This window comes from Sorex araneus, chromosome 3 (assembly GCF_027595985.1).
Source record: "Sorex araneus isolate mSorAra2 chromosome 3, mSorAra2.pri, whole genome shotgun sequence".
NCBI classification, from domain to species: Eukaryota; Metazoa; Chordata; class Mammalia; order Eulipotyphla; family Soricidae; genus Sorex; species Sorex araneus.
The window spans coordinates 215,862,626-215,888,033 of NC_073304.1; the positions used below are offsets into that span (position 1 = coordinate 215,862,626).

A 25,408-nucleotide genomic window follows, 5' to 3' on the forward strand; every position below is an offset into this window, starting at 1 on the left:
AGGACCCGGATCCTGGCCTGTCCTCTTTGGGGGGCCTAGACTGGCTCCCGGAGGGTACACCGCCTTTGCCGTAGCTGTGAGTGCAGGAAATGCCCCCCGACCCTCGAATCCCACATGTCAGGACTTGAAGGGACCTCCACGAAGGAACCTGCAGAGACCGACATGGGCTCGGGGTGGAGGTTGGGGGGGTGAGGGCCACTTTGCCATGGAGTCACCCACAGTGGCCCCCTTGTCACAAATAAACTCCTTCCCAGCACCAGCACCTGCAACCACTTGCCTGGGCGGTGTGCAGCCTCACCGCAGGACAGACAAGGGCCCCACGTGCCCAGCCCTCCCATGTCTGTGTCCCCACCCCCCGGGCCCCCAGCCATGGAGCGCACAGACAGGGCGCAGATGGAACAGGTCAGTTTTATTTGGACTTTCAGCTTGTTCAGAGCGCTGGGTGGGGGGGCCTCCCCCCACATCCCCTCTCCCGTGCCCGGCCCCATCTCCCGGGCTGGGAGCCAGGCCACGTGTCCTCGCCCTGCCTGATGCCCGCTTCTCGCTGCTGCCCAGGAGGAGGGAAGGGCTGGGCAAGTGGCCCTGACGTGTTGGATCCGGATGGTACCCGCGTGAGGCCCCGAGAGAGGATCGCAGTGGAGGGGGGTGGATTCATCGTGGGGCGGCAGACTCTTGCCGTAGGAAGCTCCCCACCTCAGCCCTGGGGACCCCCTGGCCTCCTGCTTGCCCGTCCTTCTGAGGGTACGACTCTGAGGTAGATTTCACAGGGGGGTGGGGGGCGCTGGGGCGCGGGAAGGGATTAGCTCTTTAGAAGTAGGTCCACAGCACCCTGGGCCCTTTCTCGGTGCCCGCCTGGTGTCAGGGTTGATGTGCCCTGCTAGCAGGTTCCACAGGGATCCAGGGCCCACGCGGCAGCTGGACGAGGGGGTTCCACCCTCCACCGAGGCTGCGGCAGCAACCCCTGGCCTGAAGGCTGTAGACCCCCGGCCCTCCGGGCAGCCTCTTTGGGCCCCATCCTCCCAGGACGCTGGGGTGGCCCCTCCTGCCACCCACCTATTCCCCAGGAGAGCTGGCTCCCAGGGAATGGCGGGACACGCCTCCTTCCCCGGGTGGGGGCCCCTGGCCAGGAGTCCTGAGCTGCCAGGGATCGGGGGAGAGGAGCTGGCATCCCAGGGAGGGGTGCCCTGGACAGAACCCCGCCTGAGAAAGGGGTGTCGGGAAGGGAAGGGGGCGCTCCCGGAGCCTGTTGAGATGCTCCCGGCCCCCCAGGCCCAAGCACTAGACACCTCCTGGGATCCAACCCCACTTGAAAACAGCCCGGCAGAGGGGCACCCTTCCTCTGCCCGCCGCAGCCCCCTCACCCCCACCTCAGCCTCGGACCCGGGGAACCAGGAGGCCGGCACACACACGGGCTTGGTAGCTAGTGGGGGTACCTGGGGTGGCGAGGGGCTGGGCCCCTCCACGAGATTCATGCAGCATTCAAAGTGAGTGAGTGTCTGGGGGCGATGGCACGGGCAGAGACAGCCGCGGGCAGGGGCGCGCCCTAGATCTTGCTGTTCTCCAGGTGGGAGTCAATGTGTTTGATGAGGGCATCATCGGGGTATCCAACGGGGAAACCCAGCTGGCAGAGGGGGCAGCTGCGGATGTCGGACCCCACGGTCTCCATCAGGAGCTGTGGAGAGAGGGGTGGGGGTTACACACGCCCCTGACCTGCTCCCACAGCCCCAGCCACCCTTGCTGGGACCCGAGTAAGGGGGTCCGGCAGGCTGAAGCCACCTGGGCAGCCTGACCCCAACCCTCTCCACAGTCCCCGGGGAGTCGGGGTGCTACAAGGTGAGGGAGGGCCAGAGCCAGCGTCCCCTGGCCCCCACCCCACTCCAAAGTAATCTCAACTCCCAGATCATCTCAACAAACTCCTCCCCCCACCATGTCTGCTTGTTTCTGTCCTGGGGATTATTGAGGGGGAGGAGGGTGGCTCTGACCCAGGGATCTCCGAAATTCCGGGGAATAATGGAGTGAGACAGAAACAAGCAGAGGGGCTGAGGCGGGAGGGCAGGTGCGGCTGGGCGGCCCTGTCGGACCCACCCAGACAGCCTGACCCCATCATCATCTCACAGGTGAAAACCCGGAGGCTCCCTGAGGGTCACTGACTGGGCCACGGCGCCCGGCCACTCAGTGGTGGACTCAGGAATCCTAGTGGGTACTGTCACTCAGACGTGGGGGAGGGGGCGGTGAAGGGGGCAGGCGATTCCCAGGGCAGCAGGGACTGGGCGGGGGGGATGAGGGGGGCGGCCTTGAGCGCTCTCCTCCCAACCGCGCGCGCGCTCGTGTGTGTGTGTGTGTGTGTGTGTGTGTGTGTGTGTGTGTGTGTCCACTCACGTTGATGGACGGCCAGGACTGCGCGTGCTCGGCGTGGGCGTAGGCGGTGGCGGCGGGCGACTCAGGGATGGGGAAGCCGGCGCAGAAGGAGGCGCAGCGGATGGTGCCCACGTCGGGGCTGGGCGGGCCGGTGGGCACGGCCCACTCCTCCTCCTCGGACGGCTGCTTCTCGAAGCGCAGGCGGAGGCCGTCGAAGGCGCGCCGCGGGCTGAGCGGCCGGCCGGCGCCGTAGAGCTCCCCGCCGTAGGCCCGCGGCTTGGGCAGCGTGGCCGCCTCGGCCTGCAGCCAGGCGGGCGCGGCGCCCGCGTAGCCCGCGCCCTCGGCCAGCTCCGAGTAGCTGCGGCGGCCCTGGAAGCCGGCCTTGGCGTGGTGGCTGGGCGGCTTGGCGTAGGGCCGCTCGGCGGGCGGCGGGGCCGGGCCGGGCGGCGGGGGCGCGGGCGAGCGGCGCTGCGGGCTGGGCGACTGGCAGGGCGGCGGCACCGGCGAGCGGCGCTGCTGGGGCGAGGGGCACGGGGGCGCGGGCGAGCGGCGCTGGGGCCCGGGGGACTGGCACGGGGGGCCCGGGGGCGCCGCTCGGGCCGGCGGGGACGGCGAGGGGCACTGGGGACCGGGCGAGTGGCGCTGCGACAGCGGCGAGTGCCTCTGGCCTGGAAGATAAAGAGGAGGGGGTGTGGTGTGCCGGGCCGGGCCGGGCCGAGGGCCCCCCCACCTGCTCCCGGGAACGGCGCCCCCTCACCGCCACTCCGCGCCGGCTCCTGCAGCAGCGTCCTCAGGATCCTCCCCTGCAGCGCGCTCAGCTCCCGCAGCCGGCCCAGCTCCTCCGTGAGCTCCGTGTACGCCAGCGCCAGGTTCACCCTGCACAGCGGCCCACACCCTCAGGGTCAAGGCTGCACTCCTTGCCGGCCGTGACCCTGACGTGGGGTTCTGCACCCCAGCAGCTCTCCCCTCTCAACAGCAGAGCGCTCTGGGCCTCGGTTCCCTGACTGAGGGGAATGAGGCTGGGGACTCCCTGGGTGGGGTCTGAGCACCTCTTCTGCACGAAGAGTGTTTCCCTACCGCTCACAAGCTGCGGGGACCAGTGGATACAGAGGCTGCAGGCGTGGCATGGAGAGGCTAAGGCACGGAGGCCAACACTGTTTCTTTTTTTTTTTTTTTTTTGCTTTTTGGGTCACACCCAGCGATGCTCAGGGGTTACTCCTGGCTTTGCACTCAGGAATTGCTCCTGGCAGTGCTTGGGGGACCATATGGGATGCCAGGGATCGAACCCAGGTTGGCTGCGTGCAAGGCAAACGCCCTACCCGCTGTGCTATCGCTCCGGCCCCCCGACACTGTTTCTATCTCCAAGCACACCTATGGTCCCCTGAGTACAGCCAGGAGTGATCCCAGAGCACCACTGGATATGCACGCAACCCCCCCACCCCCGAAAAACTGGTGCCACGGCATTCATAGTAGCTTTAGCTGCTGAGAATTTTCTCCCAGAGAGCATAAAAAGTTGAGTGTGATCCATGTGTCGGGGGCAGGCCCTGAAAGAAGTGCTCATTCTGGAAAGATCAGGGACCCTCCCTCATAGGCTATGAAGAGCCCCATTCCATAACTGAAGACATGGCCTCCTTGCTTGACAGAGGTGCCAACTGATAAACTGGCACGCAACTCTGCCATGTCCATGTCAACTGGCCCAGCCTTTTGGAAAGACAATGAGATTCCTCAAAGCTTAAGGATCTGAGCTGCTTCTTCCATCTGACCAAGCTAATCCACTCCCAGGAATACACCCCAAGGGCCCAAAAATACAATACAGAAAGGCCCTCTGCACTCCTCTGGTCATTGAAGCACTATTCACAATAGACTGTCACTGTCATCCCGTTGCTCATCGTTTTGCTTGAGCAGGCACCAGTAAGTCTCCATTGTGAGACTTGCTGTTACTGTTTTTGGCATATCGAATACACCACGGGTAGCTTGCCGGGCTCTGCCGTGCAGGCTAGATACTCTTGGTAGCTTGCCAGGCTCTCCAAGAGGGGCAGAGGAATAGAACCTGGGTCAGTTGCGTGCAAGGCAAATGTCCTACCCACTGCACTATTGCTCCAGCCCATTCACAACAGACAAAATCTGGAAACAACCTAACAAGAACAGATGACTGGATAAAGAAGCTCTGGTACATCTACACCACGGAAGACTACTCAGCTGTAAGAAAAGATGAAGTTGGGAAGGATCAATAGTACAGCCGGGAGGGCGTTTGACTTGCATGTGGCCGACCCAGGTTCCATCCCCGGCATCCCATATGGTCCCCCAAGCACCGACAATTACTCCTGAATTGTAATCCCTGAGTGCCGAGCCAGGACTAAGCCCTGAGCATCACCGGGTGTGACCAAAAAAGCAAAAACATAAAAGAAATTATGAAGTCATGAAATTTGCTGATACACAGATGGGTCTAGAGAGTATCATGCTGAGTGAAATGAACCAGAGGGAGGGGGTCAGACACAGAGTGATCTCACTCATATACAGGATATACAGGAACAGAAGGGGGAACAACTCATGCTAAATGGCAACAGAAATGAAGAGCAGAAGTGGTCCTTCGTGAAAAGCCCGATACTGGGTAGTGTGGGGGACAGTCAGGGAAGGGTCCACCAGGACAATGACAGAAGGGAGTGGTCCCTCTGGACTGGGACTGAAGGGAGGTAGAGTGACATGCATGGTGGTACCCTGTCAGTAACAGTATCGTAAACCACAGCGCCTAAAAGAGACATTGGTGGAGGGATGGGTGTTGGAACACCATACGGCTGAAACACGATCATGAATAACTTTGTTATTCACAGTGATTCGATAATAATAATAATTTTTAAAAGTCTGCCTACTTCTAGCCCACTGCTCTTGCCGCCGCCTCCAAGCAGCCTCTGAGCTTTGCTGTGGCCTGAGTCCCCTGCAGAGATCTCAGTGGATGCCACCATGCACTGCCAGGGCCTCCCTCACAGGCTCGCCAGATTCTGGAGCTTGGTGGGGTGGTCCTGGATGGGGAAGGTCACAATCCCCTACATCTGGTCGGGACCCTGGTACCGGGAGGATGAATGGAACCGAATCGTCCACTTTCCTTTCTCCCTAGTGCCCACCTCAGGGCGCTGTCGATGCTGAGCTGGGCAGAGAAATTGCCCTCTTTTCCCTTCTCTTGGGGTCTCTGCCCAGAGCACTGGAGGTTCCTCCTTGCAGGAACTCTTCCTGAGCTCACAGAGGCTCCACCATGGACGGGGTCTCTGCCTTCATCTCTCTTCTGCTGGGAGAGCCCGGGAGGCAGGATTATGGTTTCCAGAAGAGGCTCTGACTAGACAGCGGCTAGGAGGAGTGAAGGTGTGAGGACCGATGTGAGCACGAGTGAGTGCGTCTGAGTGAGCATGTGTGTGCGCGCGTGTGTTCTGTGAGCATGCGGGAGGGTGTGCATGAGCATGTGAAGACTGATGTGAGCATGAGTACGCATGAGCATGTGTATGTGTGTTGTGTAAGCATGTGTAAAGGTATGTATGAGCATGCGTGAGAACATGTGAGTGTGCGTGTGAGAACATGTGAGTGTATGTGTGAACATGTGTGAGTATATGTTGATCATGTCTTTGTGAACATGTGCATGTGTGTAACTGCATGTGTGTGAGCATGTGTATAAGTGAACGTGAGTGCGCGTATGTGTAAGCATGTGTACGTGTGAGCGTGTCTGTAAGTAGTGGGTTAAGTACATGAGTGTGTGTTAAGTGTGTGTAAGTGTGAGGATGTGTAAGTGCATGTGAGTGGGCATTGTGTGTGTCTGTGTAAGTATATATGAGTGAGCATGCGCATAAGTATTGTGTGAGTAAGCGTGGGTACGTAATATGCGTGAATGTGTGTGAAAGTGCACAAGTGCGTTAGTGACCGTGCAGGAGCAACTGGGGCTCTGGGGGGCAGGAAGAGGCCGGGAGTGTGGCCTGAGCTCCCTCTCTCGCTGGCAATTCTTACTGGCGCAGGGAGCTAGGCGTCTCCCACACTGCACGGAGGCAGACACAGGGGCTGGAGGCCGGCTCTCTAGGATGACAGGAGCAGGGGGTCCCTGTGAGCCCGCTGAGTTTGCTGGAGGGGTCCAGTGCTCCCACTCTTCGATCCCTCACCTGGACAGCAACTGTGTCCCCGCCCCTGGGCTGGGCTTGCAGAGGCTCTTTCCTGCCCCTCAGTGATAGGGGACGGGGGCCCTGGGGTGTGTCCTGGGCCCCTGAGAGTGGAATCTCAGGTGCCAGAGCAGGGGGACACTACACCAGCCGGGAGCTCTCACCTGCCACTGTAGTTCCCCCGCCCCTCCCTCTCCCTTGCCAGGAGTTACCCCAGTTGCTACCACCATGTTCCTCCCACCCTCCTCAAAGCCGAAGCAGGGCAGCAGGAAAGGAAGGGAGACGCCGCTGGGCCAGGCCAGCTAGAGCCCCCTGAGCCCCCTGGCAGGGAAGCGGCGGGGAGGCCTCCACCCCACCTCCCAGGGGGAAGGTCCCAGGCTGCTACATGCGCTCACGACCTGAATGACTCAGAGTAGAAAACACACTGCCAATTCAGTGGAAAAAATCTCAACTTGGCAGCCCAGCCAGGAGCGCTCACGTGCACCCAGAGCCGCTGCACTTCCTCCGGCCCACACCTGAGCGCTATTTTCCACCGTCTCAAGAGCCTGGGAAGGAGGGGCAGGTGCAGGGCGGCAGACACCCTGGGGTGCCTCCTGATGGCTTACGTGATGGGGGCATTTCTGAGTCTCTCAGAACCTGAGCGGGACGCTGAGAAAACCCTGGACCATCTAAAGTACAGGCAGTGTGAGCATGTGTGCACCTGTGTGAATGTGAGCAGATGTGAGTATGTGTGAGTGAACACGTGTTCGTGTAAACATGTTAAACATGAATTCGAGCACTGTGAGCGTGTATGAATGTGTATAAGCATGTGTGAAAGTGAGCATGTGTGTCAATGTGAGTATATGGCTACATGTAAGTGCATGTAAGTGAGCTTATGTGAGCATGTTTGAGCATATGTGCATGTGTGAGCATGCATGCATGCGTGTGAATGTGAGTGAACCTGTGTGAGTATGTTTGACTGTGAGTTTGCCTGTGTGAGTGTGTATATATGTGTGTGTCTGAGTGTGTGTGATTTTGAGTGTGCCTGTGTGAGCATGTGTGTCTGAGTGTGTGGGACTGAATATGCCTATGTGAATGTATATGACCATGAGTGTGCCCATGCGAACATGTGTGTATGAGCATGTGTGACTGTGTGAGTGTGCCTGTGTGAGCATGTGTGAGAGCCTGTGTGTGTGAATGTATGTGTACCTATAAGCATGTGTGCCTATGTGGGTGTGCCTGTATGAGCATGTGTGTGTGAGCAAGTGAGCACTTATGAGCATGTGTGACTGTGTGTGTGTGTCTGTGTGGGCATATGTGAGACACGTGTGTGTGTGCCTGTGAGCATGTGTGAATGTGAGCATATGTGTGCCTGTGTGAGCGTGTGATTTGGAGAAGGCTCCCTACTCCAATGTCACCCCATCGATGCTGCTGCTTTTCCCTGCACTTTTCAGAGAGGGGACCCCAGAGATGCACGAAAGTGAAGTCCCCTCCCCTGTCAGGAATCCCCACTGCATTGGTGGTCACTCTCGCCCTCTGCATGCCCGAGATCAGGCTGCGGACTGCTGCTCTGGATAGTGCTTTCCAGAAGGATCAGGGAAAGGGGCGGGGGAGAGGGTGAGGAGGAAGAGGCCGGGCACTTGGGACCTGGGCAGCAGCGGCCCTGCCAGAGGAGAGAGAGGCACTGCCAAACCCGTGTGCAGCTTCAGGGCTGCTCGCTCAGAGGCTGGCTCAAGGTCGCAGCATGGCGGGGGCAGAGAGCAGGGAGAAAGATGCTCTTGGCACCTCTGCCTGCTGAGCTGGCACCTTCGGGGGAGCCAGAGTGCAAATGGCAGAGCTGGCAGGAAGGAGGGCCCCTCCACAGCCAGCCTTTCCCTCTTGCATCCACTCGGCTTTCACTCATTCTTTCCACGAACAACTCGGGAATCTCAAACATCAGACTGGAGACAATCGTCTTCACTGTCACAGTCAAAGGTGCGGAGCTGAGAAAGGTTAGGACCCCAATATCCTCCCCAGAACGAGGCCCCCTTTCCGTCACGGATACGCTGGGAAGCACCTGGGCTTCAGAGAGCAGCGTCCCCCTGGGGAAAAAACTGCAGGGAGGGGGCGTAGGTCAGCCCCTGGGCACGGGGTCAGGACTGAGCACTGGCCTGAGGTCGGCTGCTGGAGTGAGTCAGGCCAGGGCTGGGGCTGAGAGCTGGTTTCTTGGTCAGGATTGTGGATGAAGCCGGATCAGGGCAGGGGATGAGGTTCGAGTTAGGGATGGGTGATATTTGGGTTAAGATACAGGACAGCATTAGATCAGACTCAGCGGGGACAGATGATATCCAGCGTTCCAAACCTCCTCGCCTGGTCCCTAGTAGCCTCTGCCTGGCCTCTGCCCCCTACCCCCCCACGCTGCCACCCAACAAAGGGCAACTTAGGGACCCAAGTTTCTACCCTGCAGACACACCCAGTCTCAGTCTTCCCGCCAGACCCTTGGGGAGGGACCAGAGGCACCAGGGCCGTGGAGCTGAGCGGACTTGAGGTTGTGGGCCGGGGGGGGAGGAGGAGGAGGAAGTCGCTCCGCAGCCGCGACATGCTCCACCACTTCCTCTCAGGCACCCCATGAGCCCCTTCGGGCTCCTCCCCGCTGCAACTCTCGGGGGCCCCAGCATCGGCTCCCCACGGCCACCCAGCAATGCTGTGGCCTGTACGGCATGGAAGCAGGGTGCATGCCAGGCGGGGAAGTCTCAGGAGGGCTGTCCCTTTCTTTGCACCCCGGTGGCCCTGTCATTATGATTAGTGCCCCCTTCGAAAGCGATCTTGTTTGGCCAAGAGACCCTCTGATGCTCCTCAATGGGAGGGGGCGGGGAGGGGAAAGGGGGTCTTCCCAGATGCCGCTGCGAGGCCTCGGTACCCCATCTGCTCAGTAAAGGTGGGCTATTCCTTTGCCGCATGTTTTGGGAGAGTCCCATGAGATCCCGGAGAGCAACTGCCTCCCTTTGTGTCTGCGTAGACCGAGGGTGAGGGAGGGGGGCCCAGGAGCAGGGGGAACCAGGGGACGCTGGTCGGTGAATCTGGCTGCGGCCAGAGCGGGGCTGGGCCAGAGACCCGGTCCAAGCCCATCAGCCCCGCACACAGCGGGTGGGAGCCACGGCCTCCCGCTCACAGCGCCCGCTCCCCTCCCTGGGGACCCCAGCCCTCAGGGCTTCATCCCTGCGCGCACCAGCTGCCCTGACTGGAGATGTGAAAGAAAGGAAGTTGGGAGGGTGAGAAGCGTGAAGCGGGGGGAGACTCAGAGGCTAGGCTCTGGGTACACGGGGGTCTCCGACTTCCGCCCTGACCCACCCGACACTGCCCTTGACCTCTGCGCAGTTTCCATCCCCTCTCAGTTCACACTTCTCCCCCACCACTAACCGCAGCCCACGCAGAGGCTTGTGGGCGGAGAGAGGGGGGCGGGGGTGGGCGGAAGAGCTGGGGCTGCGAGACTGAGCCCCCCACCTTGGGAAGGGAAGAGAAGCCTAGAGTCCTCCCCTCCCTGTTCTGCATGCCAAGCCCCCCAAGGCCCCCCTCGGAGCTCCGACAGGAGCCCCCTCCCCAGTGGGTCCTGCAGGGGTTCCTGCTCAGGCAGCCTCCCGAGCGGGGGGGGGGGGCCCACTCCCACCTCCCGCCTCTGGCTCCTGAGTCAGCCCGTGTGGCTCTTCCTCTGGCCAGCTCACCCCGCCCTGGACACTGGCCACCAGGTGCTGGGGTAACTAAACAGTCTGGAGGTCAGAGGTGGGGAGGTGACAGTCTGGTCCGGGTGGACACCCCTTTTCAGAGGAACGCTGATGGCTGGAGTTTGGGGGTCAGGGGCTGGGATGGGGCCACGGCTGCTCATCTCCTCTGGGGCAGGCCCCACAGTGGAGTGGGGGGGGGTTAGTAAAGGCGGGAGTCCCTGAAAGGGGGGTATGTAAACTCAGTCCACACTGGGTGGGGGACAGGCACAGGCTGGACTCAGGAACCTCTGAACTTGGACATCCCTTAGATGCTGTGCGCGTTGCATCGTGACTCCATCCCTTTGGTGCCCCCAGGCCCCGAGTTCCGCTCTGGGGAGAGCCCACACGGCAAACTCTCGCTGGCCTGGGGGGTCAGGCTGAAGGAAAGGAGGGGCTCGGGGAGCTGAGAGCAGATGATGGGAGGACGGGGAGGGAGCACCCAGGAGCGACCTGTTACCAAAAGGAGCCAGGTTTATGAGAAAATAAAACTCTGGGGGAGGGAGCACTTCCTCTGCGAGTGAGCCTTGCCAGCCTGGGGCTGTCCGGAGACTCGCCTGGGGCTGGCTGGGCGCGGCTGGCTCGGAGACAGGCCTGGCGGCCTGAGGCGGAGAGCAGGGCAGCCCAGGCACAGGCCAACTCCCACTGGGCAGAAGGCACCAGGCACCCCGGAGGGGCTGCTCTGGCCAGTCAAGCCCCCCCACCCTCAAAAGCATCTAAAGGGGAAGCGGTTCATGCTCTCAGTTACTAGCTGGGCCTCTGGGATCCGCCGCGCCTGAGTGGCCCCCACTTTCTCTCACACCTTCCCCTCACATCTCAGCACCACTGACCTCGGGGTGTGAGGGAGACCCTGGAACAGGACAGGCGAAGCCAGCCCGGCCGGGCCACCGGCCTCCCAGGATGGGATTCGAGCCCCAGTTGACTGGGTTTTAGCGTTTCCCTAAAGTCCTTTAGGGGTACACAACTCCTTGGGGGAGCCCTTCACTGCTGGGCTTCTAAGAGTCCTCACTGTCCGGCTTCTAAGAATGAGTCTTCTCAGAGCCAGAGGGACGCTATGATGTGGCTTCTAAGGGCAAGCAGGGGGGGCTCTGCTGGGCACAGGGCCTAGGATGGGTTCAGAACCCCCGCCACAAGCTGAGGGTGACCCCTCCCTGCAGAGCTCCCCCAAAGTCCCTCCGCAGCCTCACTGAGGGGTCTCAGCCTCCAGCTCCCCCTGCTGTCACGGCTCCCAGCCAGTCCCTCACCCTCATTCCTGATCATCCAGCAGCTGGGAGGAGGGTCGGGGAGCGCCTGCCTGGCATGCACAGGGCCCGGGGTTGGATCCCTGGTACATGAGCACCACTGAATGTAGCTCTGGCAGCCCCCAGCATTGGCAGGGAGAAACACCCCCCTAACCTCCCCCAAATATATATTTTTTTGCTTTTGGGGTCATACCCGGCGATGCACAGGGGTTACTCCTGGCTCTGCACTCAGGAATTACTCTTGGCAGTGCTCAGGGGACCATATGGGATGCTAGGAATCGAACCCGGTCGGCCGTGTGCAAGGCACATGTGCTATCGCTCCAGCCCCCACCCCTATTTTTTTTTCTTTTTGGGTCATACCTGGCGATGCACAGAGGTTATTCCTGGCTCTGCACTCAGGAATTACCCCTGGCAGTGCTAAGGGGACCATATGGGATGCTGGGAATCGAACCCGGGCAGCATGCAAGGCAAACGCCGTACCTGCTGTGCTATCACTCCAGCCCCCAAAAAATATTTTTCAAAAAATAAAAGAATATGGGTTTTCTTCCATTTCAAAACTAAAAAAAAAAGAATCAGACAGGAGGAAGAACCTTGTCCCACGGGTGACCCCATGAGGACGGGTCTCTGCCCTCAACCCCACCCCACCAAGGAAAGCAGGACGACTGGTCTTTTTTTGGCTTGGGGGTGCCTACTTGTTTGGGGGCCATACCTGGGGTGTTTGGGGGCCTGCGAGGCTAGTTCTCAAGTGCTCAGGTCCCCTCCCAGTCCCCCTGGGTGAAAGGAGGATGCTGATGCCATGTGCCACCTCACAGGGTTTTCAGCGGAAGGAGGTGTGCACCCTATTTCTCAGAAAGCGGGAGAGGGAGAGTTTGGTGCGGATGTGGAGGGCACTGGGCTCCCTCTGTGCGTCAGGCCCCTCATGGACACTGCGACCCCTCACTTCCTGGGGCCTTTGCTTCCTGCAGAATTCCACAGGGACCCCCCCACCTGCTGCTGCCTGAATTCAAGACCCATCTCCCTCTCCTGAGATAGGGAGGGGTACAACGCGGCCCCAAAGAGTTGGTCTCCAGGGCATGGTTAACCCCAACAACGGCCAGGCCTTACTGCTGGGATAGAAAACGGGAAACCTCAGCAACCAGTGGACACAGCACAGCAGCCAGGCGGCAGCTGAAGCGTTTCTCTGGCCCTGACACCTCAAGAAGACAGACTTGGGGGCCGAGGAAAGGAGGGGAAATATTCCGAAAAGAAGTCCCCCCCCTACAGTGCTTCACAAGACCGACACCAATGGCCCTGGCAGAGGGGGCGGGACCCCGAGGTCAGCGGATGACTTACTGATCGTCCCCGACTCTTTTCACCCAGGCCATGTCCCGCTCCGACTGGTTGGAAGCCAGATCCTGAGGGAGAAGTTGGGGAGGTGAGGCCCCCTGCCTCCCGGGGCCCCCTGTCTGACCTCTGAGAGGGAGGCCAACCCCCAGACCCACCGGCCGGTGCTCACCTGGGCCCGGGTCTCCTGCAGCTGCTTCAGCTCCCCCTGCAGCCGCTCGCACTCGGCCTGGAGCTGCTCCTCGCGCAGCTGCGCTCCCCGGGCCTCTCCCTGGGCAGCCTCCAGAGCCTCCTCCAGCCGCCTCCGCTCCAGCTCGCTCACACTCGGTGCAGGGCCCGGCCAGCCGGCTGGTGGGGGAGAGCATGCGGTCAGGCTGGGTTCTGCCCAGGGCCCCCTCCACCCACCTGAAGCAGGGGAGCACACGAGAGCCACACAGCCTGATCTCAGCCCTCAGAGGGAGCGTCCTGCCCCCAAAGGCAGTGGGGAAGGAGAGGCCAGGGACTCCGCCTGACCTCCCCAGGGCCTCCGCTGGCCTGGCCCAAGTGTCCAAACATCTCCGGGGGCTTCCCCTGATCACACACAGCCTTAGACACGCCGCACTCTGGGTGGGGGCGCCCTCTGCTGGTAAGAGCAGGAATTGCATGGGGGTCGCCTAGGATTGAGCCCCACAGGAGAGGATGGAGTGGGAGCTAGCTATCCGGTGAATGAGAGGAGGGAAGAGTTGATTTTAAAAAAGAAAACAGCATGAGGTGACTGTGAAGAAACAGTACTCCAGTGCTCCGGAAGGGGAAGCTGGCGCGTGTGCATGTCGGAGTGGGGGGTGTGGGGAACTCACCGTGACTCAGGCCGGACCCCCCTCTCAAGGCCAGGTAATGCACGTCCAGCTCTGCGCAGGGTGGGGTGGCGGCGGGCGGTGGGCTCCGGCTGGAGAAGGGCGCGTCCCGCAGGCCTTGTTGCTGCCGCAGCTGCTGCTCCAGCCCACAGATCTGCCGTAGGTGGGTCTCCACCAGGGCCCGCTGCAGGACAGCCAGGGGTGAGGGGCCCGGTGCCCGGACAGGCCTCACCCCCCTCAGCCCCTCACCCCACCACTACCAAACCGGCCTCTGAGTGTCCACTGAGGTCTGCTCCCTGCCACTGCAGTGCAGGCCAGTGCAGGCCAGACCCTGTCCCTGGCTCACAGGAACGCCCTGTCTCTCATTCGGACAACCCCCCCTTTATCGCCCCCCCCTACCCCGTGACCCATCCGTAAAGAGCTCGAGGGCTTCCTGTGCATCAGGGCAAACCATGCTCGCCATTATCGACCTCATCTCTCAGATGGGGGAAAACCGCGCCTCCCCATCTGACGGGCTTATCACTGGGAGAATGAGCGACTCCAGAGATAAGAGGGGCCTCCACCACATGCAGGCGCACTGAGCATGAGAGCAAGGCACTTGTGCCCCAGCGGTGGCGGGGTTGGCTCCCTTTCTCAGAGGCTGGAGTCACAGCGAGGAGTTGCCAGAGACCCAAGTCTCGGGCTTCTGGCCCTGTGCACCAGCTCAGACCTGGCGTCCATGGGCTCCAAATCATACCTGGTCGCTCCCGAGCCCCTCTGCCCTCACCCACTGTGCCGCCAGTGACCATGCTATAGGGCCACCCCAGCTGACACCTACACCCATCCAGGACACAACTATAGGGTGACTGTGTGGCCGGGGTTCACAGAATCCCTTACAACCAGACCAACACACACAGACACACACAGACACACACAGACACAGACACACAGACACAGACACACAGACACACACAGACACACACACACACACACACACACACGCTCCAGCCCGCTGAGCCTCACCATCTCGCTCAGCTCCGTTTCCAGGTCACTCTTCTCCACACACAGTTTCTCGTAGGCCTGGATCACCTCCCGGAGCTGCTCCTCCTGCTCCTTATTCTTCTGCAGCTGGAGGGGGACCCCAGGGAGGCGGGGGGGCGCAGACCCCAGTCAGACCCATCCTGAAGTGGGAGGCCGAGACGCTTCCTGGACCACTCCCGGGACCCAGGGAGGGGCCGGAGGAGAGGCAGCTGGGCCGAGGGACCCCCTGCCCTGGCTCTCTCTGATCGAGGAGGCGGCACTGAAGGCCAGGTCCCTGTCCCTGGCAGGGCAGGGTGGGGAAGGGTGGGGGTGTCAGGCACTTAAATAAGGGGCTTGAGGAGCATGGTGGGGGGCTGGAAGGCCTGCCAGGGGCTCACCTCCTGCTGGAACTGGTTGAGCCGCTGCTGCAGGCTGACCTTTTCCACCTCCAGCAGGGAGCCATCCTTGATTTCATACAGGGAGAAGCTATGCTCCTCTCCAAAGTCATTGATCAGTGGGTACTGTGGGCAACACAGGCCTTCAGGAAGGCGGTGCCCGGCGCTTCACCCAGGCTTCCGCCTCGCTGTGCCCCACCTACAACCTGCCCCTGAGTCCTCGCCACCCCCACCCGCAGGACAGGACGCAATCACATGGGGCTCCTGCCCACTGGCCGTTAGGCCCGAGGTGGCACTGCTCCAGCCAGTCCTCCAGGACCCTTCTGGGTGGCAGCTGGGACCTCCAGGCAGGCTTCACCCCCTCCTCACCCCACGGGGCTCCCTCAAGCTCCCTAGGATCCCCAGTTCCTGCCCCGCCCCACCCCCTCGCGTGGCCGCACTCTGACCTTGATCTCGTAGACTTTCAGGCGTCGGCGCAGCGTGGCGTTCTCCCTCTCCAGGCCGCCCAGCCGCTCCTTGATGTCCCCGTAAGCCGTGATGAGGGCAAAGTGGGAGGCCGAGCACATGTCCCCACCCAGCGAGGGGTCTTCAGGGGCATCCAGCCACACTTCGCCGGGCCCCAGGGCCTCCTGGGTCAGGATGCTGATGTCATCCTCAAACATGGACTCCATGGCAAGGGCCAGGCCCGTGGGCCCCCCTGGGGCTCCTGGGAGAGCAGCAACGGAGGAGAGGGCAGCCTGGAACTTGTCCCTGACGCCCTGTGGCCTGGAACTCTGTGACCAGCCTAGATGCTCCCGTCTCCCACAGCCCCTCCTGGACTAAGGCCCCTGCCCCCCACCCCGCTTCTGTTCTCTGCAAATTTGGGGATAGGGGCTGAGAACAAGTGAAGACAGGCGGGGTGGGGGGGACAAACAGGGCCCGGCCAGCAGCAGAAACGGTGCCTTCCTGCCCAGGGACAGCCGCTTCCCCAGCGCTGGCCAACCAGGGCCCGTCCCGGCGCACCCCTCAACTCTTGCCCCACGGGCCCTGTTCCCCCAGTTACCTCTGGGCCCAGCTCCTCATCCCCGGCCTCTGGCCTCCCAGCTCAGACCTTCTGGGAGGCTCTGCCCCACCATGGGCGACGCGGTGGCACGGCGGCGGGGTGGCAGGGCACAGCACGTCCTGAGGCCCCCGCCCAACTTCCCAACTTCCTCCTGCAGGATCCCAGAGCTCAGGAAGAGGAAGCGCCGCCCCCACCCTCGCCGGCCCCCCCAGCCCTGACCCGGGACCCGCAGGAAGCCCTCATCTGCAGAGGGAACACAGAGGGGCGGGGCGGGGCCCTGAGCCGGCCCTGCTCACGTGCAGGGGTCCGAGGAGTTCGGTGGCCCGGCCTGAGAGAGCCTGCCCGCAGGAAAAAGGGGGAGCCCCGGGAGGGGGCAGGAATGACTCAGGGCTCCCGAAAGAGTAGGCGAGGGGTGCGTGCGTGCGTGTGTACTTCTCCAGGGCCTGTTTATGAATGTGTCTGGGGCGGCGTGTGTGGGGGGAGTGTGTGTGTCTGTGAATGAGTGTAGGTGTGTCAGAGTCAATGAGTGCCTTTGCGGGGCCGGAGTTGGGAAGTGGCGGGCGTGTGCGTGTGTGTGTGTGTGAGTGCGTGTGCGCGCGCGTGTGCACGCCAGCGTGAGCGTGAGTGGAGGGTGGGCACGCGGGGCCGGTGTCACGTGAGGCACTATGGGAATGTGCGGGGTGCGCGCGCGCGCGGGGCGGCCAGGGGGCTCGGCGGGAGGCGTGAGCGCCGGGGGCGCCGGGCCGGGCCGAGGAAGGAGCGCGCGCGGGTGTGTCGGGCTGGCCCCACCTTTAACCCCCTCCTCCCCGGGCCAGCCCCCACCCCGCCACTCCGCTCACTGCACCCCCCACACACACTCTGCCAGCCACGTCGACCCCACCAGCCCACTTGTGGGGGGGGGGCGGGGGGGCGAGTTCCGTTCCCTAGGCCGCTCCGACAAATGTTCCCTTCTTCTGCATCCTTTCCCGGGCCCAGAGCCGCGAGTGAGAGCCGGGAAAGAGGATGAGGAGGGGGTGCCCAGGCGGCCCGGGGTGGGGGAGAAGGGGGGGGCCTTCGGCGGCCCCTTTAAGAGGAGCCCTTTAAACCCCTTCTGCTCGGCCGACAGAAACTGTCGCCCCTCCCCTCTCCGGGGGCCCAGAGCACGCAGCCCCCTCCCCCACGGCTGGCCGAGCCCCCTCCCCCGGAGCCCCCCAGCCCCGCGGGCCCCAGGCCCAAGAAGGGGCTCCCGTGGCGGTGCGGCCTGAGGAGCGGCGGAGGACGGGGAACGCGGGGACAGCGGTCGGCCGGCGCCGGACCCTTCCCCTCCCGGCCATCCCGGGCCAACTGCGGGCCGACCCCCCCCCCCTCGCCCCGTGCCCGGGGCCACCCCGCGACCCCCGGGGCCGCGGCCCGCCCCCCGCCCCAGCCCCCGCCGGGGACTCACAGCCGCCGCCGGTTCCTGCTTGTAATCGCAGCTTTTCCCCCCTCCGCCTGCTCCCTCCCAGCCGGGCACCGGTGCCCCCACCCCCCTGGCACCGCGCTCGGCTCGCGCCCTGTCGCCGCCGCCGGGTCTCTCCCCACCCCCCACCCCTCCCCCCAGCCCCCCTCCCTGCCGCCCGCCCCGCTCCTCCTCCTCCGCCGCCGCCGCCTCCTCCTCCCCGGCTGCTCCTGCTCGCTCCGGCTGGGAAGGCGCCCGGGACCCCGCGGCCGCCCCCGGCACGTGGCGAGGGGCGGCGGGGCCCCGGCGGTGCCACCCGGCCTGGCCGAGCGCCTGGCGCCCCCCGGCGCCCTGCAGCGCGCCGCGCCCCCTCCCCGCCGCCTCCCTAACGCAGTGTGGCGTGGCGGGGTGCGGGGGGGGGGGGCGGTGGACCGCGCCGCTGCTCAGGTGGTGCTTTGGGGTTGGGGGGTGTCTATTTGGGGAGGCTTTTTATGTCGATGCTTTTGGTCTGGACTCTTTGGAGAAGGGAAATTATTCGACCGACTCTTCCTGCGCTGGGGGCAGGGAGCGCTGGTGTGATGATCGAGACGTTGTTGGCCTTGGGGCGCAGTCGGAGATTCACGGGAAATCAGTAACTTTTCCAGAAATGAGCGTTGAAGCAAGGAGGTCAGAGGTTCATTGAGAAGGTGGACAGCTGTCTTCTGCACCTCGCACCTCCCCCTGCCCTCAGAAGCACCTGCCAGGCGGAATGAAGAGACGACAGATTTCACCCTTCCCACAAACCGTATTTGAGCACCTGCCGAACGCTATGCAGGGGACTCAAGTTGGGGGGGGCAGGGGTTGGTTTTCCTTTGGCTTATTTTGTTTTTGCCACTTTCCCACCACGTGACCTTGGATGAGTTGAGGTGGAGAGAATTCCCAAACCCAGGAGGCTCAGGATCGCAAATGCAGGTGGTCCCTGTCCCCAGGAAGTGTTTGTGAGTCATATTGATTATTCCCTGATAGATTAAAAACCGTGGGCAGAGGCAGCGGCAGCCTGACAGCTGGTAGGGGCTGGGCAGAGCTAGCTGTGGAGGCCTCCGGCTCTTCTTCCAGGGACTGTCCTGTACCAGGAAGGGGCAGAGACTCAGGAGGGGACTTTTGATAGGTTCAGCACTTAGTGATGCAGTGTCCCATCTGGGGGGAGGGGTGCAAGTCACGCCACTAGAACCTGAGCTCACCTGATTCCTGTGGGTTAGGGGAGGGAGTGATTCTGGAAGTGGGACGGAGAGAAAATGTTCTGGCTAGCTGGGATCTTTGGGAAGCAATGGCAGCTGTCATTTGCCCATGGCAGGGAAAAGATTGGGTTGAGGAGTTAGCTGCACCCAGGGAAACCTACCGGGGCTGGTAAGTTTCTCTTCCAAGATGGGGTTCTACCAGCTTCCTTCTTCATCCTCTTGCCAGCTTCCCTTCCATTCTTGCCTTCCAGCACCTGCTCCGTTTCATAGTGCAGGAGGCAAGTATGGGACAACGCACCTGCCCTCGAGCTACCCAGCTGGGATATCTAGCCCTCGGAGGACCTAGCAGGCATCACCTTCCCCCACCCAGCTCAAGTTCTCTTCCACAGCAGAAATGGACAAAGGATGGGAGGCTAAGCTGGGTGGTGTAGAGTTGTCTCCGGGATCTTGATGACCGTGGACTTAGCCATCAGCTGACCAGTAGGCCTTTTCCCACACTCTCTCAGCCTTAGAGTACTAAGGGACTCCGAGACGGAGGCATGGGCTGTCAGCCCCTGCAGAGAACAGGCCTGACTCAGGGTGTCGCCCAGACATATCCTGGTTTCTCCGTGATTGGTGGTTTAGGTATCCACTCCCCCAGCCCCCCACTTATGCTACCCTTGTCAGATCTGAACCTGATCACATCCCCTGGACTCTGGTTCTGTTGTTCTGAGAACAACTATCCCCAGGCGACTTGCCGGGAACTGCTCTTTACATTTATTCAGCAAAGATTTCTTTTTCTTCTTCTCTTTTCTTTTTCTTTCCTTTTTTGAAACAGTGAAGATTTCTCAAACCCCCATTTTGTGCTAAATACTGAGAATACACAATGAGCGTGTGTCTGCAAGGCAGCTCTGTCTCATGCCCTCATGGAGTTTACATTCTATTAGATGAGTCAGACAAAATAAAGGAGCAAAGGGGCCTGGGGAAAAGCAGTGGCTCAGAGAGCTGCCTTGAAACACGTGGCCAGGCATTGAGCGTTCAAATCCCCAGTGTCCCAAATGCACCAAGCACAATGCTGGCAGCTGCTGTCTTCGATCCCAGACACCACGATTTCCAGCCGCACTGCAGCCAGGTGTAAGCAAAAACAGGTGCAACCCTGCCAGCCGTCATGAGGAACTAAAAGGATGTGCAAGCATCAGAGCCAGGAAGTGCAACCTCTGGGGAGCAAGTGTATGAGCAATGACACACCCCCCCTCCTTCCCCCCTACAATATCGTCATTGTAACTGTGTGTCTCAACTAAAACTAAGCTTATTGGCCCTGTGCACAGCTAATGGAGTACAGACCACCTCAGGAGCACCAAGGTCAAGTTTACAAGCCTTCCAAAGTGACATTTCACCTTCAGCGAACTCCATCCACAGCTAAAAAAATTTTCAAAAGTGCAACCCTGTCACTGAGCACAAAGCCAGGAGTAGGAGTAGTAGCCTTAAACATCAAGTGTGACCCCCCAAAAAAAAAACAAAGCAAAAATAAATTTAAAATAATCAGTGTGCAGAGACAGAGTACAAGGGCATGCCCAGCATATAAGCAGATCCTAGCTTGATCCTGGATACCACATATATGGAGCCCCCCAGCCCCTCCTGAGCACTGCTGGGTGTGGCCCAATTCCCTTACCCACCCCCACACACACCTAAAAACCCTCAAAATAATCAAATAAAAGTCACATTTAAAAGTAGCAGCAGCTAGGGGCTGGAGAGATAGCACAGCAGGTAGGGCGTTTGCCTTGCACACTGCCGACCCGGGTTCAAATCCCAGCATCCCATATGGTCCCCTGAGCATGGCCAGGGGTAATTCCTGAGTGCAAAGCCAGGAGTAACCCCTGTGCATCGCCAGGTGTGACCCAAAAAGCAATAAATAAATAAATAAATAAAAGTAGCAGCTATAGGGCTGGAGCAATAGCACAGCAGGTAGGGCATTTGCGTTGCACGCGGCCGACCCGGGTTCGATTCCCAGCATCCCATATGGCCCCCTGAGCACCACCAGGGGGGTAATTCCTGAGTGCAGAGCCAGGAGTAACCCCTGTGCATTGCGGGTCTGACCAAAAAAGAAGAAAAAAAGTAGCAGCAATAGAGAGGAATTGGGTTTTGAGGGAGATTGGGAGCTTGGGAGCTATTGTTGGGGCTTGATCCCTGTGCGGCGTGGGGGACCGAGCAGTGCTGGGGATTTAACCTGGATCGGCCACATGCAAGGCCAGTACCTTAACTCCAGTGCTGTCTCTCCGGCCAGGGCTTTGATCGAAAGAGGAGGGCTGTGTGATGAGGTGATGTGCAAGGTAAACCTTCCCCCCTTTCCCTTCCCTTCGTTTGTCTCTGCAGCGACTGGGTGTCGCACACATGCTTGGCGTGGTGCTGCCCGGGATCACACCTTTAAAGCTGCGTGCTTGAACCTATGCTTGCTGGCGGTTGCCCCCATTGAGCTGTGGTTGTAGTACCGGCTGGGATTGCTGTGGTTCTCACCCCCGATTGCTGGCACCACACTCTCGGCCGCTGTCCTTGCCCACTCTGGTTGCATTGCTCACACGCATGACTGGCTGCGAGCTCTGGAGATCGCGCTTGGTTGCGGGCACTGGTAGTTGCAAACAGCAGAGCATCTGGGGCCGTGCTCAGCACTGCGGTGGCACTGGGTTTGAACTAGTGACCTCATGCTTATAAGGCAGGCACTTTCTTTTTTTTTTTTTTTTGCCACTGAGCCATCTCTAAAGAGAGTTAGCCTAAGAGATTTGGGCAGGGAGAATTGGGGGGGCCACTGCCAGCAGTGCTCAGAGCTTACTCCTGGCTTTGTGCTTCGGGATCAATCCTGGCATAGCTTGAAGGGCCATATGTGGAGCCGAGGGTTGAACCCAGGTTGGCCATGTGCAAGACAAGCACCTTACAGCTGTACTATTGCTCCCATCCAAGCTAATTCGTTTTTGTTTTGTTTTGGCTTTTTGGGTCACACCCAGTGATACTCAGGGGTTACTCCTGGCTCTGCACTCAGGAATCACTCCTGGTGGTGCTCGGGGAACTATATGGGATGCCGAGGATTGAACTGCATTCAATTAGCCATTCATTTAATTCAATCAACCGCACTTAATTGCATTCAGTTAGTTGCATTCAAGGCAAACGCCCTTCGTTGCACTGTACTATCATTCCAGCCCCAAGCTATTTTTTTTTTTTTTGCTTTTTTTGGGTCACACTCAGCGATGCAGGGATTACTCCTGGCGTTGCTTGGAGGACCATATGGGATACTGGGAATTGAACCCGGGTCAACCGCATGCAAGGCAAACGCCCTACCTGCTTTGCTATTGCTCCAGCCCCCCAAGCTAATTCTCTAAGGTTAAGAGTGGTTTCGTGTTGTGGTGCTGGAGATCAAACTGGGGGCTTCAGACCTCTGGAGTACATGCTCTATGAGCCTCACTAGTCTATGGACTTGTTTTGGGGCCACACCCAGCGGTGCTCAGGAGCTACTCCTGGCTTGGTGCTTGGGGAACAAACTCCCGGGCTTCCTGCATGCAGAACATGTGCTCCAGCCTACTGAGCTCTCTCGGGCCCTGAGTGTTCTTACTGAATGACTTGTGAAGCCGTGTGACTCTGCATTCATTACTTCACTTCTCTGCACCTGTTTCCTTATCTGAGCCAGCAGGAGATTGATGGACATTTCTTCTAAGAAATCATTTTCTCAGGGCTCATTGTGACAGAGAAAAAGGTAAAACCAAGGGACTGGTGAAAAGGGAAATGAGGCAGGAGCCAAGCCGGGAGGAGAGAGGGAAGGTGGCAGCCAGCCTGTCAGGCAGGCAGGCGCTGTGAAACATTTCTACAAGGTGTCAAGGCTGCCGTGGGAACAGGTAAGGGAAAAGCAGCACCCCTGGGCGCCCCGCGTCTTCTCCTTGGAAACCATCGGGGGAGACTGTTCCCAGGACTCCTGCTCTGGAGACCGTTGTCTTTCCTGGCCCAGTCTTGCATGAAAAGAGTAGGAGGTGGCATTAGCAGTCAGCAAAGAGAGTGAATCAAAATAAACCCCAGATGACTCAAATAGAAGCGAGCAGGAAAATTGATCTGACACGACACTGGGGGATCTGGGTGTCACCCCAGCTCTCCATTCCCAGACCTGACATCAGGGTTCGCTGAGGAACCAATCCTGGAGCTCCACCAGCAGCTCCTGGTTTCTGTGGATTAGATGTGGGCAGTGATGGGTTCTTCAGCTAATGCACATACGTGCTCTAATCAAATTAGGTGTAGGTGGAAAGTTTCTTTCATCTTAATTATTTGTGCCTTTATGTTCTACATAATCATGTTCATTTTTGTTATTTCCCAGACAGAAGCTAAAAAATAATATTGAAATCCTGAATACTTACCATGTATATTACTCATTAGAAAGTGAGTGCCACAGGGCAATTTGCTTCACCCACCGACACACTCCTAGTACTCTAAACAGTGCCTGGCACTTAACAACTTCCCCATCAATTAAGCAATGCATGTGTAAAAACCCGTGCTAACTTGGTGTGCAGCAAGCTTCATTGCCATCCCTGAAGATGAGGAACCTAAGGATCAAAAAAATGGAGGAATTGGGGCTGGAGCAATAGTACAGAGTAGGGCATTTGCCTTGCACACGGCCGACCCAGGTTCGATTCCCAGCATCCCACATGGTCCCAAGCACCACCAGGGGTAATTCCTGAATGCAGAGCCAGGAGTAATCCCTGTGTATTGCTGGGTATGACCCAAAAGGCAAAAAAAAAAAAAAAAAAGGAGGAATTTGCTCAGGGTCATAACTGAAATATTCCGAAGGGCAGTGTTCAGAAAATAGCAGCATTGCTCATTGCCATGAAGAGCTTATTCATAAAGCCATTTCTTCATTCCCTTTTCCCCCAGGATAGTGACAGGCTGACCCTCTGCATGCATCAGGATTCAGGCAGAGTACCTAGAGCACTGGGTTCTTCTCAAGACAAAGATGTCGCACGGAGAGATTAGAGGAGCCACCTCAGGCTTCAAGGGCCTCCTGTCCACACACGGCCCCAGTTCAGATGAAGGTGCTGGGGTAACTCAAATGCAGCGTCTACTCAGCAACTCTGGCCTTTCCAACTATGGGGGTCCTCCCCACCCTCTGCTTGGTTCCCCAGATTTCAGTTTGGTGCTGGAGATGGCTTTTTTTTTTTTTTTTTGCAGTAGGCAGTATTCATCTGACACGTGTTCCCTTAGAGCTGGGAGTAGTACCTGAGTATCCAGTTGACCCCAAGGTTCTAATTTAGAGTGAAAGTTGACTTCGTGAAAATATTACGTATGCTTAAATTGACAGTTGCCAAAAGGAGAACAGATTTCGTTGTAGAGACAAAATGGGTTGCTCACGGCAAACTCTTCATCCAGAGTTCTCATTGTTTTGAGTTCTGTGGGGCCAAGGTTTCTTGCCTACACGGAGCAAGCAACTGCCTGGGAAGGCGGTTTGTGGAATCTGCGGAGCTTACTGACAGGCCTGACTTGGGCAGGGTTCCAAACCTAAAAACAGGGCTGATGGGGACTTTTATTACTCTACAAGATGCTTATTACAAGACTGACATATGCTAAGCGCATAAAACGGGGATCATATATAGAACCTATTGCCTAATTCTATTTATGGGCCCTACCTCGCAGTGCTCAAGGCTTACTCCTAGCAGTGCTCAAGGGAGCCCACGTGGTGCTGGAGAGTGAACCTGGGTCACCATTGTGTAAGGCAAACACCTCACCTGCTGTACACTCTCCGGCCCCTGTTGACTAATTCTGTTTCCATCCCTCTAAATTACCCACAATGAAGAGGCTGGCCCAGGGATCCAGCAGAAAAGCTTAGCGTCCCAGTCTGGCTGCCCATCTGGTCTGGCTTTCTGAACACCCTGGCGTTCAAGGGCTGAGGAAGGGGTATCATAGCCAAACTCCTCCTGGGGCCGGTGGAGAGCATCTGCCTTGCATGTGGCTGACCTGGGTCCCATCTTTGGCATCCCATATGGTCCTCTTGAGCACCACTAGGAGTGATTCCTGAGTGCAGAGCCAGGACTAACCCGAGAATTGCTGGCTGTAACTCAAAAAGCCAAAATACCCATTTCTCTGTGTCCATCCCAACCCCCTCCCTGAAAAAAACAGCTCCCCTGCTATGGGTACAGCTTGTAAAGTACATGCTGGACTCTCTCAATCCACAGCACCATAAAAAAATAAAGAACTCCCTAAACTGCACTGACATATCATTAGTTCAACTGTTTACCTAAGGTCTATGTCAGGTGCTACTAAGGCTGGAACAGAGCAGTAAATCAGCCAGCCAATGTCACTGCAACATCATAATGAAATTTCAAGTACATTTCTAGAAAGTACTATGAAGGAAATGGGAGGCGTACAGTTTACATGGACCCTCACTTTACACTGCCAAGATGCTCACAGCCCCTATCTAGGACAAACAGGCGGGAAAAAAGGTGAGATTTTTGACCTTGGTCTGTTAAATCAACTTTTTGTTCCCCTTCCTTTCAACAAAGCAGGAAGAGTGACTATCGATTGTAAAAATCATACATAACCTGTGTAAGTTTGTCTCAGAGTTGGAAGTAGAGACATGGAAGCAGAGACACTTCCCTCCAAGTGGGTTCAATCCCTGGCACAAGACAAACTCGACTTTTCATTATAGAAGGATAGGCCAGTAACCCTTGAAGAAACTATGAGCAGCTATAACCTTTCGTTAGGTGGGACACATCCGGGAAAAAGAG

General features: G+C 59.1%; 1 protein-coding gene across 3 annotated transcripts; it reads right to left on the reverse strand.

Moving 5' to 3' along the window:
- Positions 1–389: 389 nt before the first annotated feature.
- On the reverse strand, positions 390–17,604 carry TBKBP1 (TBK1 binding protein 1). Of its 3 annotated transcripts, XM_055132007.1 has the most exons (11): positions 17,467–17,604; positions 16,044–16,194; positions 15,448–15,707; positions 15,005–15,127; positions 14,610–14,714; positions 13,611–13,791; positions 12,947–13,122; positions 12,784–12,845; positions 3,116–3,234; positions 2,380–3,026; positions 390–1,672 (listed from the first exon to the last, which is right to left on the reverse strand). In XM_055132007.1, exons 3-11 carry the CDS (start codon positions 15,670–15,672, stop codon positions 1,544–1,546), a joined length of 1,767 nt encoding a protein of 588 aa, XP_054987982.1. In that variant the 5' UTR covers positions 15,673–15,707; positions 16,044–16,194; positions 17,467–17,604; the 3' UTR covers positions 390–1,543. The 3 variants fall into 3 exon arrangements, with proteins under 3 accessions (XP_054987982.1, XP_054987984.1, XP_054987983.1); XM_055132009.1 differs by having other exon boundaries at positions 14,610–14,708; positions 15,448–16,194; XM_055132008.1 differs by lacking the exon at positions 16,044–16,194 and having other exon boundaries at positions 17,467–17,600.
- Between the last annotated feature and the right edge of the window lie 7,804 nt (positions 17,605–25,408).